General features: G+C 40.1%; 1 protein-coding gene across 1 annotated transcript in view; it reads right to left on the bottom strand.

Annotated features, from left to right (window-relative positions):
* Positions 1-14,868, bottom strand: part of SELENOI (selenoprotein I) — a 45,535-nt gene that overhangs the window by 23,048 nt on the left and 7,619 nt on the right. Inside the window, exons 2-4 of the mRNA XM_045844386.1 lie at positions 5,270-5,338; positions 4,143-4,251; positions 1,609-1,683 (exon numbers count right to left, since the gene is read on the bottom strand). Coding sequence (XP_045700342.1) covers positions 1,609-1,683; positions 4,143-4,251; positions 5,270-5,338 — 253 coding nt within the window. The remainder of the gene's footprint in view (positions 1-1,608; positions 1,684-4,142; positions 4,252-5,269; positions 5,339-14,868) is intronic.

The following is a 14,868-nucleotide window of genomic DNA, read 5'->3' on the forward strand; positions in this document are numbered from 1 at the left end:
AACTAAAATATTTCCTAAGTCTATTCTCGTTATCTGCTGGCTTAATTTCCCATTTTCAGTGCAACTTCTATGCAGTTATAATAAATACTGAATTCATGAATTACATATTAATTAGGTTTTGTGCATCTTTTCACCGAACCCACCCCAGCTCCACAAGTCTGAGGTCTAGATATGCGTCAGAGTGGTGGTGTTTTTTTTTTAAAGAAAGGTCATTCAGGGGATGTGCCGTATATTATTAGAAACCGCAGTGAGTCCTAGAGCAACACCCTACAGTTAAACATGTGAACAATTTCTGCGGCAAAATGTAAGCACAGTCACACTAGAATAAAGGTTGTAAATTGCCTCATGTTAGTTCCAGATGGGTTCTGCAACAAAGAGTTCATGTTAGGTCTGGATTTTTGCCAGACCTGTGGACCTGAAACAAGCAGATCACACGGTATATCACAAGGCTCTTATGAAATGCTAAAAGTTAAAAGGCAGAGCCCACAGGCTACCCTAACCTTTCCCCTACTCCTCGGCAACCAAGTAGTTTTAAAACCTTCTCATCTTTAATAACAAATGCACGAAAGCCTCTACCTAAATATGTAACTAAGCTTCTTCTCTAATTCTTCTAGACTTCATTGCGGTTCTGGTCATCCGCCATGTCAGCATTTACTCACGTACCAGATCATACTGGTTTTTACAAGTGTAAGTCATTTTTATCTGAAGAGATCTAAGCAACATGAACTCAGAGTCTGCTAGTTCACATGCATTTAAAAACTACATACTGAGCGCCTATGTTCTAAACACTGGGTACAGAGCAGTAACTAAAACAAAGTACCACCCTCGAGAAACGTACATTTTAAAGCAGACAGGCAACAAACAGGTGGGCAAGTAAATGAATACTGGGTCATAGGATTTTAAGTGCTATGAGAAAAATAAAGAAGGAAGGGATGCAAAGAGAATGCAGGATAGGTCATTCGGAGAATGCAATGAAGAGCACTCTCAGCAGAATACACAGCATGGCCTAGTACAGCAGACTTCCCTGACCACTCCCTCCGCCGGGTAAGAACTGATCTCTTTCTTATTTGTTCTCCCACCACGCTCTATACAGTATCTCAGTGTTCTGCAATTATTTGGTACGTCAGTATTGCTTCCCAAACTTAAAGCAAAAATAATGTCTTATTCCGTAAGATGGCAAATATTTTTTTGTAAAATATTTACAAAAGAGGCAGATAGTAAACAGCTTAGACATTCTGGGTCATACAATCTCTTGTTGGCAACTACTCAACTCCGTCTTTGTTTCATGAAAACAGCCATAGGCAATATGTAAAGGAATGAGCATAGCTGTGTTCCAACAAAAATCTACTTACAAAAAAGAGACAACATGCCAGTCTGACCCACGAGTGCTGGTTTGCCAACTCCAATCTTACCCTTTAAGTCCCTGCCAACGAGTGACAGTGTTTTTCACAGAGAAGCTCAAACACATATTTATCAAATTGAACAGAATTTAATAAGGCCTAGCTAAAAATGAATGAAGCATAGGAGAAAATGCTTAATTGAGTGGATGGCTATCGTTGCTGACATACTCATCAGCCATTGACTAGAGCGTGTTTGCCAATTCCTTACCTAAAGTGTAGGCTACGAAGTTGAGGATGCCCACTACAATCCAGACCCAGTCGGGCACATGCTTGTGGCCTGGTGCTGCAAAGGAAAGCAACTCTGAGTTTAACACAGTCTAAATACAATCAGTCTTACCGGAGTATATCCTGCCAGGGGAAAAAGTTCCTATTTACTAAATAGAAGTTACAGTACTTTACAATACATTTTATTTTATTATTATTCTTTTCTTATCCTCACCCGAGAACATTTTTTCATTGCTTTTTAGAACGAGAAAAAGCAAGAGAGAGAAACATAGATGATAGAGAGAAGCACCTATTAGCTGCCTCCCGTACATGCCCAGACAGGGGATTGATCCCACACAACCCAGGAATGTGCCTCGACCAGAAATCAAACCCACAGCCTTTCGGCGATGGGACAATGCTCCCACCAACTAAGCCACGCCAGGCAGGGCATTTTGCAATATAGTTTAAATGCAGAACCAGGTAAATATTAAAATATATCAGTAAACTCTGAAAAAAAAAAAAAACACAAGGCAACTGTCCAACCCCTCATAAACAACAGACATTTATTTTGAGCTTTAATCCTAATTCAGGACTGATTAACTCATCTTTACTTAAAAACTACTTATGTAGAATGAAAAAATAACATTTTTGGAGTTTGAGAAAATGCTTGTGTTCAATCTGATTCTCATTATTTATAGTTATACCACAAACACGTACTAAGGTTTCAACCTACACTCTCTTACTACATTAATTAGCTAAATAAAAGACCTTCAGATTTGGGTACAGACAAATTACCTCAACTGCATGATTCTGACACCAGAATCATAATGAAAGGTCTGGACCTCACTTTTTCCCAAGATAGAACAACTAAGAATCAGGAGGCCTGTCTCTGGATGGGTAGCTCATTTGGTTACAGCACCGTCCCACATGCCAAGGTTGCAGGTTCAATCCCCAGTCAGTGCACATACAAGAATCAACCAATAAATGCATAAATAAGTGGAACAACAAAAATCAACATTTCTCTCTCTCCCTCCCATCCCCCAATAGCCCTTCCTCTCTCTTTAAAAAATCAATGAAAAAAAAAGGATCAGAAGCCCTGGGTTCTAGTCCTGGCTCTAAAATCAATGAACACTGTGACCTGAATACGTCACTTAACCTCTCTTGTCTTCCACTTCCCAAATATACTGGGACTAGATGGTTGACTTGGTCCTTCAAGTTCTATGATTTGAAAAAAAATATATAGTATTTACATATTTTTAGTTCTCTTAATAACTAAGTAAATATTCTTAATTAAAGAAAATAATATTTCTAGTTAGAAAGCAAACTTTTGAGGCTGTCCTGAGGATTAAAATACAAAATTTTAAAAACACATTATCAAAATCATGCTTAATGAAATTTATTCTTCCTTATTATTCATATGGTACTTTATGAGCGTCAATGTACAGAAGCTGTGACTAAAAGTTTCAGTTTATAAAATTAGGTATGTATATTTAGAATTTCTATAATAGCAAAATTCCTAAGTGTTTAAAACTCCAATTTTTCCTACAAAAATAATGTTTTCAGTGATTGTTAATTTTTCCAAGTTAGTCCACAAAAGTCTGCTGAACCCAGAACACAGATGAATTGTAATACTAAAACTCCTGACTTCCTCACTTATAAGTATTCTTATTAGAAAATATCTTCTCTAACTAGAATGCCAAAAATACTCATCTACCTCCATCTTTCTAGTCCTCCAAATCCCATCAACCAGATGAAAAGGTAAAAATAAAACCTGTCTCCCACTATCCACCCCCATCCTAAACACACTCCGTATACTCCCTCCTATCACCGGGGCAGCAGCGGGTGTGCAGGTGCTCAAGGCAGAAATCAGCCTGAAAGACGACGCTGAGTGTCCCCAGGTGGGGACAGGCTGAAAGCAGCCTTCCCCAAAGTGACTTTTTCCCAGTCTTCCTCAATGAGAACCCAGACTCCATCAATAAATACTTCAACATCTAAGAATCTAAGGAACTGGGAACCACTAGAAGTAAGAATGCTGAGCAGAGGGAAAGAGATACTACATTCCCTTCAGAAAACGGGATTTTGCACCCATCGCTAGAAAAAAGGAAGGAGTATTTCGGGATTTGGTAGGTAGGGTGGGCTCTATCTGCACTCATTTTCAGGCAGGTTTACAATCCTGATCCTCCATCTTACAAATCCAGTTATCCTTTATTTACCAAAACCTCATGCTTCTGGACATCGTATCTAAATTAAATACCCAAGTTAGTTTCTAGAACTTAATAGAAATATACATACAGATTGTGAAAACATGTCTTAGCTTTTATACCTCATTATACTCAAAGCTTTTCAGAAATAAGCATCTCAGTAAAACCAGAAAATAACCGTATCATTTTTCTCCATTTAGACGATTTAAATTTTACGTTAAAAGTAATAATCTGCGGAGGGATGGGGGGAAGGCAGAAAACTGTACATGAACAGCAATAAAAAATGTTAAACATTTTTTTTAATTTTTTAAAAAAGAAAAAAAGGTAATAATCTTACCTGAAGCATAAAAGTCAGGGTCAAAGTATGCCATAAGCAGGAAATTGAATACAACCAGCAGAAAGCCAGAAAAGGTTATCAGATTTGGAGCCAGCCAAGTAGGAAATACCTATTTTTTTCCAAAATAATTACAATATAGTTAAAGTAGAGAAATATCTCTGTCCACACATACAACAGCATGCAAATTCATGTTATAATAAAAGCTATAATTTAAAATGTCACATACAGGAGTTATTTATATTAAAACGTAAACCATAATCTCCAGTTGATAGAAAAAAACACTTCTTTTTATTCTGTTTTAAATAATTCTATAATCAACACACTTTTACAATCATAACATTACATTTCTTTTAGAAAATTACAAAGTTATAAATTCCAGAGTATAAACTAAGATCTCAAACAATGACATTAATCAAAACATAGGTGGGACCAAAAAAACACAGAATTTATTTATAAAAAACTGTATTTACTCCTACATGTTTGAACTTCAGTCACCTTCAAAGTACTCTCCATTTGACGCAATACACCTATTGAGACTTTTTTGAACCACTCAAAACAGTTTTTGAATTTGTTGATTTTGGTGCCCTTTTAGTGCTTCTGCAGTTTTTTGTTTCACATTGACAAAACATTTCCCTTTGAGGACTTTTTCATTCAGGGAAACAAAAATAGTCACTGGGGCGAGATCGGGCAAATAGGGAGGGTGGGGCACAGCACTCATGCCATTTTTTGGTCAAAAACTGCTGAACACGCAGCACGATATGGGCAGGTGCACTTGTAAATCACCCATCATGAAATGGGCAGATGCAATGAAAGAGTCTTCAAAAAAAATTTTGCTGAAGCTGAACGCAGCCTCTTACAACAACGCCAGCTGATGCACTGATGCAGACAGGTTCCTAGAACACTCGGTTAGTGGGGTAGTCTACTACAAGGGGCCCGCCCTCCAGATGATAATTCTGGGGTTTTTTACGGGGGTTCCCCTTTGTACGTGACTAAGGGAAATGAGATGGGAGGGGTAGTCTCTCTAGATATCTCATTAAGCTGACCGTTACATCTGTAACACTCCACAAAACAGTTTAAAATATTTAAAACTTTCTAAAACGTAAGTGCATGCCTATGAATCACCTTACCTTTACCACAGTGTTCCAAAACGGATGCATGACATACAGAGAGAGGGGATTGGAATCCACAGCACTGTACTGTTAAGAAATAGAAGAAGATACTCAGAGTTAATCCTTACATACTAGCAAACAGAACAATTTCTTAACTGAAAATAATAGTACAAAAGTAACTTGGGGAATATGTCTATTTACATGATGTCATCATCTGAATAATGAAACTGGAGGAGCAATGTAAATGAGGCAAAAACTGTCAAGCACACCCAGATATTTTTTTACTCAATTAACCTTTATATTATCGTGTGTTAGCAGAAAAATCTGTAGGATCAGTAAAATGTACACTATGGGCATTCAAACATAACCATACAACTTCTCAACCTTCTTCATCCCTCTCAACTTATAGGAATCTAGTTGTTTTACCCCTTGATACCATTACTACTGCACTTACTAGCTGTGTGACCTTGAACAAGTTATTTAACCTCTCTGCTTACTTTCTTCACCTGTAAGATGAGGACAGTCTTTACCTCAAAGGGTTGCCGTAAGGATTAGATAAGTTAATCTAATAATACACATGAGGCACTTAGAATGTACCTGGCCCACAATAACTGTTATATAAGTATTAGATATTATTATTATTATTATTATTAAATGTGTTTGAGCATCAAAAGAATAATGACAGATTGCATAAATAAGCAAAGGAAGATAATAACAGGTTGCTGGTTATTTTCCAGAATTCTCTTGTAGCCAAGTTTATTCCCCAATTATTGAGCCAGTTAGTAAAAAATTCAAAGGAAATTGTAACAATCTCTGTATATAAATATTTAAAACTTCAAGATTGATGTATACTCATCAGACACACACACACACACTAGAGTACTCTATTAGGTATGGGAGGGGACAATTCCCATCCTTAAGAAGTGGGAATACTACCTAATTAGTCCAGCCAACATTTAAGCAACATCATACTAACCAAATGTTTGAAAAAAGTTTGACTGTGCTTTGTACTTATGCTTGGTAGGTATGCATATAAAGAAAATAGTAAAGCATTTGAGTATCTAATTTTTTTAATCATAAAGATCAAAATTCCTTCCTGAAAGTTTTATGAATATGCAGGGAATATTTTCTCATGGGTGCCTCAAGACTTAAAGTATGATGGAACAGCCCTGGCTGGTGTCTCTCAGAGGACTGAGTGCCGACCTGAGAAATGAAAGGTCATCAGTTCAATTCCCAGTCAGGGCACATGCAGGGTTGCGGGCCAGGTGTCCAGCTGGAGGTGTGCTAGAGGCAATGGATTGATGTGTATCTCGCACATCAATGTTTCTCTAACTCTTTTCTTCTCAAAATAAATAAATCTTTTTTTTAAAGTATGATGGAACAAAAAAGTATTTTAAAATACTGCAAGCAAAGAGAGTTGAATGTTTATTCGAAAGACTCCATGTCTGAGTGCCCCCATTTCTCTATCCCAGTCTGACTGAAATGGGGTAATGTGGACAAAAGATCTGAGATAAACTGTGGGAAGAAAATGGGGATGGGGCCCTGGCTGGTGTCACTCAGTGGACTGAGTGCCAGCCAGAGAACCAGATGGTCGCTGGTTCAATTCCCAGTCAGGGCACATGCCTGGGTTGCAGGCCAGGCACCCAGTAGAGGGCATGTGAGAGGCAACCACACACTGATGTTTCTTTCCTCCCTCCCTTCCTTTGTCTCTAAAAATAAGCAAACAAAACCTTTTAAAAAAGAAAAGAAAAGAAAATAGGGATGGAGAACACAGTTTGCTCTGCTGGCCAGAGCCAGAAGCTATGGAGTTGTATCCATACTCTCAGCAAGAGCCTACTTAAACGAGTATTACACTGTTCCTATCAAAATCAACTTTCACTTCATGGTTCTGTACTATCTACAAAGCTTTCCACATAACAGATACCACTACATCTGACCTTCTGCAGAATGAAGGAGTTCTCAACTGACACAATGTCTGAATTTAAGTCTTCAGATCTGAGGACACAGAACCAGAATGAACCCCCAAGAGCTGCCGATGACAAGGTGGGAAGGCCCTGGTCTCCTCCACTTCACAGAAGTCTGCACCCGGACCCACGGGATGTAGCCAGCAGGTCAGATAAACTGGAAAACCACCCATTTCAAGTCCACCACCCACTGAAAAGTACAAAAGTTGTAATGAGCCCAAATCATAACAATAGCTAATCACAAAATAGCTAATAGGATACACAAAATACAATGCTCTTAATTCAAATGTTTGCTGAATGAGTCTCATTCAACAGCTTTCCGTGATTTGAATTAGATCTAAAAGAAGGTCCTTAACTGATGGTATTTTGATTTGAAAAGCTCCTTTTAAATTCTGAAATTTTAACTCTAAATCTCTATTTCAGGAGACCAGTAGAATTATGAAAAGAATGTTGAGAACTAAATACAAGGCTAGTTTGTCAAAATGACTCTTCTACATTTAGTAATAAGCTGATGAACTCAAGTACAGCGAGAAAGATTAAGATGAGATTACAAAAGACAGCAAGCAACAAACCTAAATAAAGAACACTGTGTTTCAGCCTTACGCACCTGAGTGCTTTTTAAGGTCACTGGTCACTTTGTATAAACAAAGAAACTTGAAACCACCTTGGGAATCAATAGTAGGAAAGAAGAATGATTCGAACCTTCCATATATGTGAAAAAAAAAAACAAGTAAAATATAAGCTTTTAAAGGTGTTAAGCTAGATTTAGGTTATTTGGTAAGGCTGGCTAAATATATATTTAGTCTCCATTGGAATGATGTTTTGACATACACCAGAACACCTAACTAACCAAGAGGATACTCCGCTGAGAAGGTCCACTGTGCCTTGCTCGACCCTACAATCTGCCGGGTCAGACCAGCTAGTGCCTTGGAGAGATGCTTGAGGACCACAGCCTGAGTCTGAGAGAATCATTCCAGTGCAAAACCTCAGAACCTTATGAAGTTAAGCAGACAAGGGTCTAATTTTTCATCCAAACGACATTCCTTCCCATATTTGAAAACAGCTTTCCCTGTCACACCTCACAGATGTCTTCACCTGAGAACATCCCATGGTCCTTTTGCTGCTCCTCTTTGCCATGGTCCCCACCTCCTTCATCACGTAGGTCTAGCTCCCTAGACCAGAGGTTCAAAAGCATTCTCCGTCAGGAGCCAGATCATAAATATTTCAGGTCTCTGTAACAAACACCCAATACTGCCCATGAAGCAGGAAAACAGTCACAGAAAATATGTAAACAAATGAGCACGGCTGTGTTCAAATAAAACTTTATTCACAAAAGAGGCTGCCTGTGCGCCAGGCAATCGGATTTGTTGTTAAACCAACACACACAAAGGTGCGATCCAGGGCAAAAGGAGCGTTTCCAGTGGTGCACTGAGCAGAACAAGAGCTTGACTACACGCCCTTCCTTCTCAATGACTTGTTTCTCCAACTGATGCTGAACATATTAATGTCCTACGGCAACGCAGTCATCCTGCAGACTTACAACTTCAGCCACCTGAACGCCTCGGGCCTTTCTCACACGGACTAAGCCACCTTTCTCTGCGCTAATTCGAGGGTGCCTATTGGAACCTAAGTGCAAGGCTCTGCACTTCCCACTTTAAATTTCATCTGGATAGACTCGTCTTTCTATCCATCCCCTCCAAATCTCTCCAGCATCAAACTCAGTTACCTGAGGTAATAGCTACGCCTCCCCAAACTCTCAGCATGTAAACCTGTCATGGTGACGATGCCTTCACTTAAGTCTCTGTAAAAATACTGATCAAGGTGGAACCTCTAAACATCTGCCTCAAGACTGCAATTCCTACATTTAACCATTTTCATTTGCGTATACAATTCTGTACTGCCATCTCCATCTATCTGCTCACAAGAAAAGATATTCTTAGCAAAATCCAGAATTACCTTCAATAGCATTTTGTCAAGTATTAGTTAAGTTTCAAAACTTTTTTTTACTTCAATACAAAGGAATGAAGCAAATTCCATGACTGCCTGTGATTTTGCCGGGCATCGCACCAGGCCGCTGCGAAGAGAATGGTGGACAAGACCAAACTGTGTCCCGTGTTCACCGAGTCTACAGACTAGTGTGGAATAGATGGTAAGCAAGAAACAACTAGTAATCATAAGTTGTGGTGAAACTATGAAGGAAATAAAGAGGGTGCTGTGCATGAAGATAATGGGCCAGGGAGTGTGCCCAACCAGAGCGGTCGGAGAAAGCTCCTTTAAGGAGAGGAGAATGAAGCTGAGCCCTGGAAGATGAGGCGACAGTCAGGTAAGGAATGTACGAGACAAAACAGTGAGTCCAAGAAACAAAACTCTAGTCAGGACATTCTGGTATAGATTCCCTTTATATGAAGTTCAAAAACAGACAAAATTAATTTACAGCAAAAGAAATCCTAAGAGTAGTTTGGTGACAGGGGCTGAATGGGGGCCTTCTGAAACACTGGCAGTAATTCTGTATCTTGACCTGGGTAGTGGTTACATGGATATACACATGTGTAAAAGCTCATTAAATTATACATTCAAGACCTGTGCATTTATATATAATGTGTACCCAAAAAGCAAAAGAAAATTAAAAATATATAAAAGTAGGTTTACAATTGTTCATATGGAAAATAACACAGTAAGCCCTGGCTGGTGTGGCTCAGTGGATTCAGTGCCAGCCTCCCAACCAAAGGGTCGCCGGTTCAATTCCCCGTGTAAGGCACATGCCTGGGTTGCAGGACAGGTCCCCAGCGGGGGCTGCATGAGCGGCAACCACACATTGATGTCTCTCTCCCTTTCTCCCACTCTTCCCCCCTCTCTAAAAAAGAAATAAAAATCTTTAAGAAAAAAGAAAATAACAGTAACAAATAACAATATAATAATAAACTATTTCACATACAACTGTAAACCTACTTTTGCCCACCCCTGTGGGCAGTCGGGGAGTTGGGGGAGGGCTGGGGAGTCCCAACATACCTTCCAGGCAGAGAGAACAAAATGTGCAAAGAGCACAAAGCTAGAAATACTTGAAATACTGTTGGAAGACCAATGAATGTAGCTACAGCTTAGCACAGAAGGAAGAGTAGTTTGAGATGAGACTGGAGACCAAGGCGGACACCACCCAGCAGGACCACGGTGAGCAGAAGTTTACCTAAGCCCATGCATGTCCTTATTTATATTTTTAAAGGATCACACTGATTCCAGGGTAGAAAATGGACTGGAAGGGGGCGAACGGGAAAATGAAACCAGTTAAGACACTGTTAAGGCACACCACGCAAGAGGCAATTACGGGTAACATTAGGAGCAGCACAGTAACTTCTAAATTACTTCTGAAATATCTTGTGAAATGCCCATTTTTGAAAAGGACATTAGAAATGTGAGTCTCCTCTTAATTTAAGAAGGAAATTGGCTCTTATGAAAGAAAAACTATGCAACCACCTCCTTGAACCTAAAAGTATTTCCTTTATGCAGGTGCTATATTTTAAGTCCCTTCTGTGTACTGATAAGAAACTGATATGAACTGACTCACCCTTGCACTAAATACAGAGGTCTGGGTAACTTATTAATTAGATTGAGGCTACTGTCCCAAGAAATGTTCAACTGTGTATAGTTAGCAGATTTCTCTTGCTTTATCTGTCTTCTAGTCAGTATGAGAATAGGACTCTTACTCTCAAATTATTTTTAATATAAGACCTGTATTTAGGCATCTAAAACATAAACTACTTTATACTTGTAAAACATATTTTAATTAACTGTGGAAATCTATAAAAGGTGGCTTGAATATAATCTAATACTTCATAAACTGCACATATTGAGATGTAAGCAAACCCAAAATGACATTTCTGGTTTTTAAAAATAATTCACAAAACCCCTAAGTGCAAAAGCATCCACGTTTTTAGGAGTAAAAAGCAAGACAGCCACAAAGAATTGTCTTAAGTTCACAACGAGGTTCATACAACTTTCCAGACATCTCTAAAATGAAATAAACGTATTATCAGCCTCTCTTAAGAACTCAGGAGAGAGAAAAGAAATGTCAACTCTCTCTCTCTCTGCTGCCCCTGCACAATAAAGCTCAGTGTCTCCTAAGGCACTGGGAAGGTATGGAGGTCAGTTCCTTTCTGAAAGTTCTCGTGACTCAAACATGTTTAGGTTTTAAGTCTTTACAGGGGCAGAAACTCCTGTGGCCAACACGTGCTCTACCACTGCTGGAGCAGAGCTCTTCAGCCCTGGCATTCCAACCCTCCGGGCCAGTCACCGAAGTCCCGAACATAAAACCAGGGCTCCACTTGTTGCTCGCTCAACACTTACTGAGAGTTGCCTCCCACGCACAAACACGGGGCTCACTGAGCGCTGAGATATACAGCCAGGTAAGAGAACGGAGAAAGCTTCCCAACCTATCTCTTCTGCTTCTACCGCACAGTAGTAGACTGAGCTCGATAAACACATCTGAGCGTTTGCACACACGAATGAACAGATGCATGAGCTACTTTGCATGCTGACTTAAGGAGCAGTAGTACAGAATTAATCTATCAGTGCTGAGAAGTGTCACTCCCTTCACCAAACCTATCTTCCCCCAGAAACTGGGCCAACTTTTAACTTCATAAAGGGAAGCTCCTCTTCCTCTTCCCCTGTTAATAATACCACTTACATTTGTATTGTGTTGTATATTTAGTTTCCAAAGGAAAATTATTTGTATATCTGTCTCTTATTTGATATTTTAAGATAGTTAACATAGATTAGTCCTATTTTGCAGATGAAGAGATACAAGGTTCGGAGAGTAACACAGCGACTCAACAGGAAGATCTACCTGTAAGTCCTTTCTGAGCGTCTCAGAACATTTCTGGGAGATTGATAGCTTTGTTTTAAACCAGACTCCCCTGTGCTGGTTCAAGTATCAGTACAATCATGGGCTGCCTAGGTCCCATGTACTGAAATCACTATTCCCATAGCATCCCCCAATACACTCTTCTCTGCTTTTTGATTTGTGACAGATACATGCTAAGGTCAATTTCCAGTAAGTCAAGCTCTTGTATCAATCCCCTCCCCTTAATGGTTCATTCCACTGCTTGAGGTTGGAACCTGCGACGTGCTTCTAACAGACAGAATATAGCAAAGATGGTGGATGTCACGGTGTTGATTAGGATACATTATATGGCAAAGGTGAAGAGACACCACTTTCATGGTAGATTCCGTATGTAAGACTCCATCTTAGCAGTTTAGACAAGAGTCTACAGCTGACCTTGAAGAAGCCAACAGGAATGATGTGAACAGCCTATGGTAAGAGTCATGTGACCAGGAAAAGAGGGCAACCAACCCCTAGAAGCCAGGAGCCTCAGCCCTACAACTGGAAGAACTGAATCCTGCCAACAAGCACCCGAATCTGGCTGAGGAACCCCGAGTTCCAGATGAGAACACAGCCCTGTGGACACTGCACTGCGGTGAAGGTGAGACCACGATCAGAGGGGCCGCCTACCACAGCCCAAGCTCCTGGCCCAGAGACTGTGAGACAATCGGTGTGTGTTGCTTTATGCCCCCCTCCCGTCTGTGGTAAGTTGTTCCCCAGCAACAGAAAACTAATACACAATTCTGAATGCACTACATCACTCTCTCTTCTGATAAAAGAGACCCTGAGGTTCCTAGCCACAAAAATCAAGACTACCTGATGCTTGAAAGCTAACTTATGAACATCAGAATAATACTTTCTTATTCCTCTACATTCATTTCTGGGTTTTACTAACTGCTCTTCTGGCTGCAATACAAACAAATGAGGACTTCTTTCACAAGGTGGTTCTCAAAATGTAGATGCCAAACTGAATGCAAATTCCTGGGCCCTGCTCCTGATGTACAGAAGCAGACACTGTGGGTGTGGGGCCCAGCAATCTGTCTTTCTTTAAACCCTCCAGGTGATTCTGATGCACTCTCAAGTTTCAGGACCACCGCTCCGGTGAAAACCAACACCAAAGACACCCCTGCCACACCCCAGCGGGAGAAGCCACAGTGTGAGTTTGGTGGTCATCACCCGTACCTCCCCACGATGATTCAGATACTGCATTTCTAGTGAGAGAAGTGGAATGAAATTCAGCAAGTACTCACTAATGCTTACTAGATGCAAGGCATTATGCTAGGAACAATCTACTATGATATAAAAACACCAAATCTACACTTAAAACGAAAAAACAAGGTTATATTAACCCTGGGACAGAAATAAAAAGGTTTTTAATTCTTGTTTATTCTATTACAGTTGTCCCAATTTCCCCCCCTTTGCCTTCCTCCGTCCCACCCACCCCCCACTCCCACAGTCCATCCCCACCCCGTTGTCCACGCCCATGGGTTATTCCTGAATGTTCTTTGACGACTCCCTTCCCCTTCTTTCCACCATCCTCTCCCCTTTCCTCCGGCAACTAACGGTCTGTTCCCTGGTCCGTGTCTCCAGTTCCGTTTTGCTCATTAGTTTATTTTGTTCATTAGATTCCTCCTATAAGTGAGATCATACAGTATTCATCTTTCACCGCCTGGCTTATTTCACTTAGCATAATGCTCTCCAGTTCCACCCATGCTGTCGCAAAGGGCAGGAATTCCTTCCTCTTTCCTTCTGCTGTGTAGTATTCCATTGTGCAGATCAAACGGGACTCTTAAGAACTACACTCACAGAGAACACGTCTCAGTACCAATGTCACCAAATGCCACCCCATGTCACCAAATATCGTCACTTATATCTGCTGAGAAGTCAGAGAAGATGGTGGTGAGAAAGAACTGGAGAAGAGCTAGAACAATGAGACAGGAACACGTGAGTCATGAGGACGAACAGGTCCGCTTGCTAGACTTCATTTATAATAAGCTCTAACAAGAGATGAGAAGAGAAAACAAGAGCAGTAACAGTTCAGTGAAGAAACCTGAAATCCTTGCTGAGGGATTTGGATACTAAACTTACGATAAACACGTGGAAGGTTAAACAGGAAAGTGAAATTTTTTAAAATTTACTTTACTCTGCCTGTTGTACTATTATACATGATTAAATATATACTTTCTCTCGGTGTTACTTCCTGGGAGGTTGCCTGTATTATACGCTAAGTTCACAAGCAGGGAAGCGCGAATGTCAAGTGGCGTTTTTTACTGAGTTAATACTATATACTTAGTACTTTGTGCCAGGCACTTTATAACTATTAACTCTTTCAGTTCTGATAATGATCCTGTGAGATTGTACGACCCGAATTTACGGATGGGGAAGCCTGGTTTGGGGACTGCTACCTGCTCAAGATCACGGAGCTAGTAGTAGGTGGGTTCTTTTTAACTTCAGTCTCGAAGCTAATTATTTAATCAAAAGCCTTTTATCTCAATCACAGCTAAGAGCAAATGAGATGTTCACAACACTTAACTAAATATAGGGCTAGTACATAAAAGCCCACTTGTCCCCACTAATTTACAACCGGGGGAAGAGAAATTAAGCCAATTCTGTTTTTGTCAGTGCACATTTCCCCATCTGCAAACATCAGACACAAATTCAATGAAGCATGGCATCGAAGGTCTTTATTCTAATGTTTATATATCTTACACAAACACCCAGTAACCACAAGGCAGAATTTACATGTAATTCTTAGATTTGAGAGGCAGCATAGCACA

Source organism: Phyllostomus hastatus, unplaced genomic scaffold (assembly GCF_019186645.2).
Source record: "Phyllostomus hastatus isolate PE091 unplaced genomic scaffold, TTU_PhHast_1.1 phas_contig_402, whole genome shotgun sequence".
Lineage (NCBI taxonomy): Eukaryota > Metazoa > Chordata > Mammalia > Chiroptera > Phyllostomidae > Phyllostomus > Phyllostomus hastatus.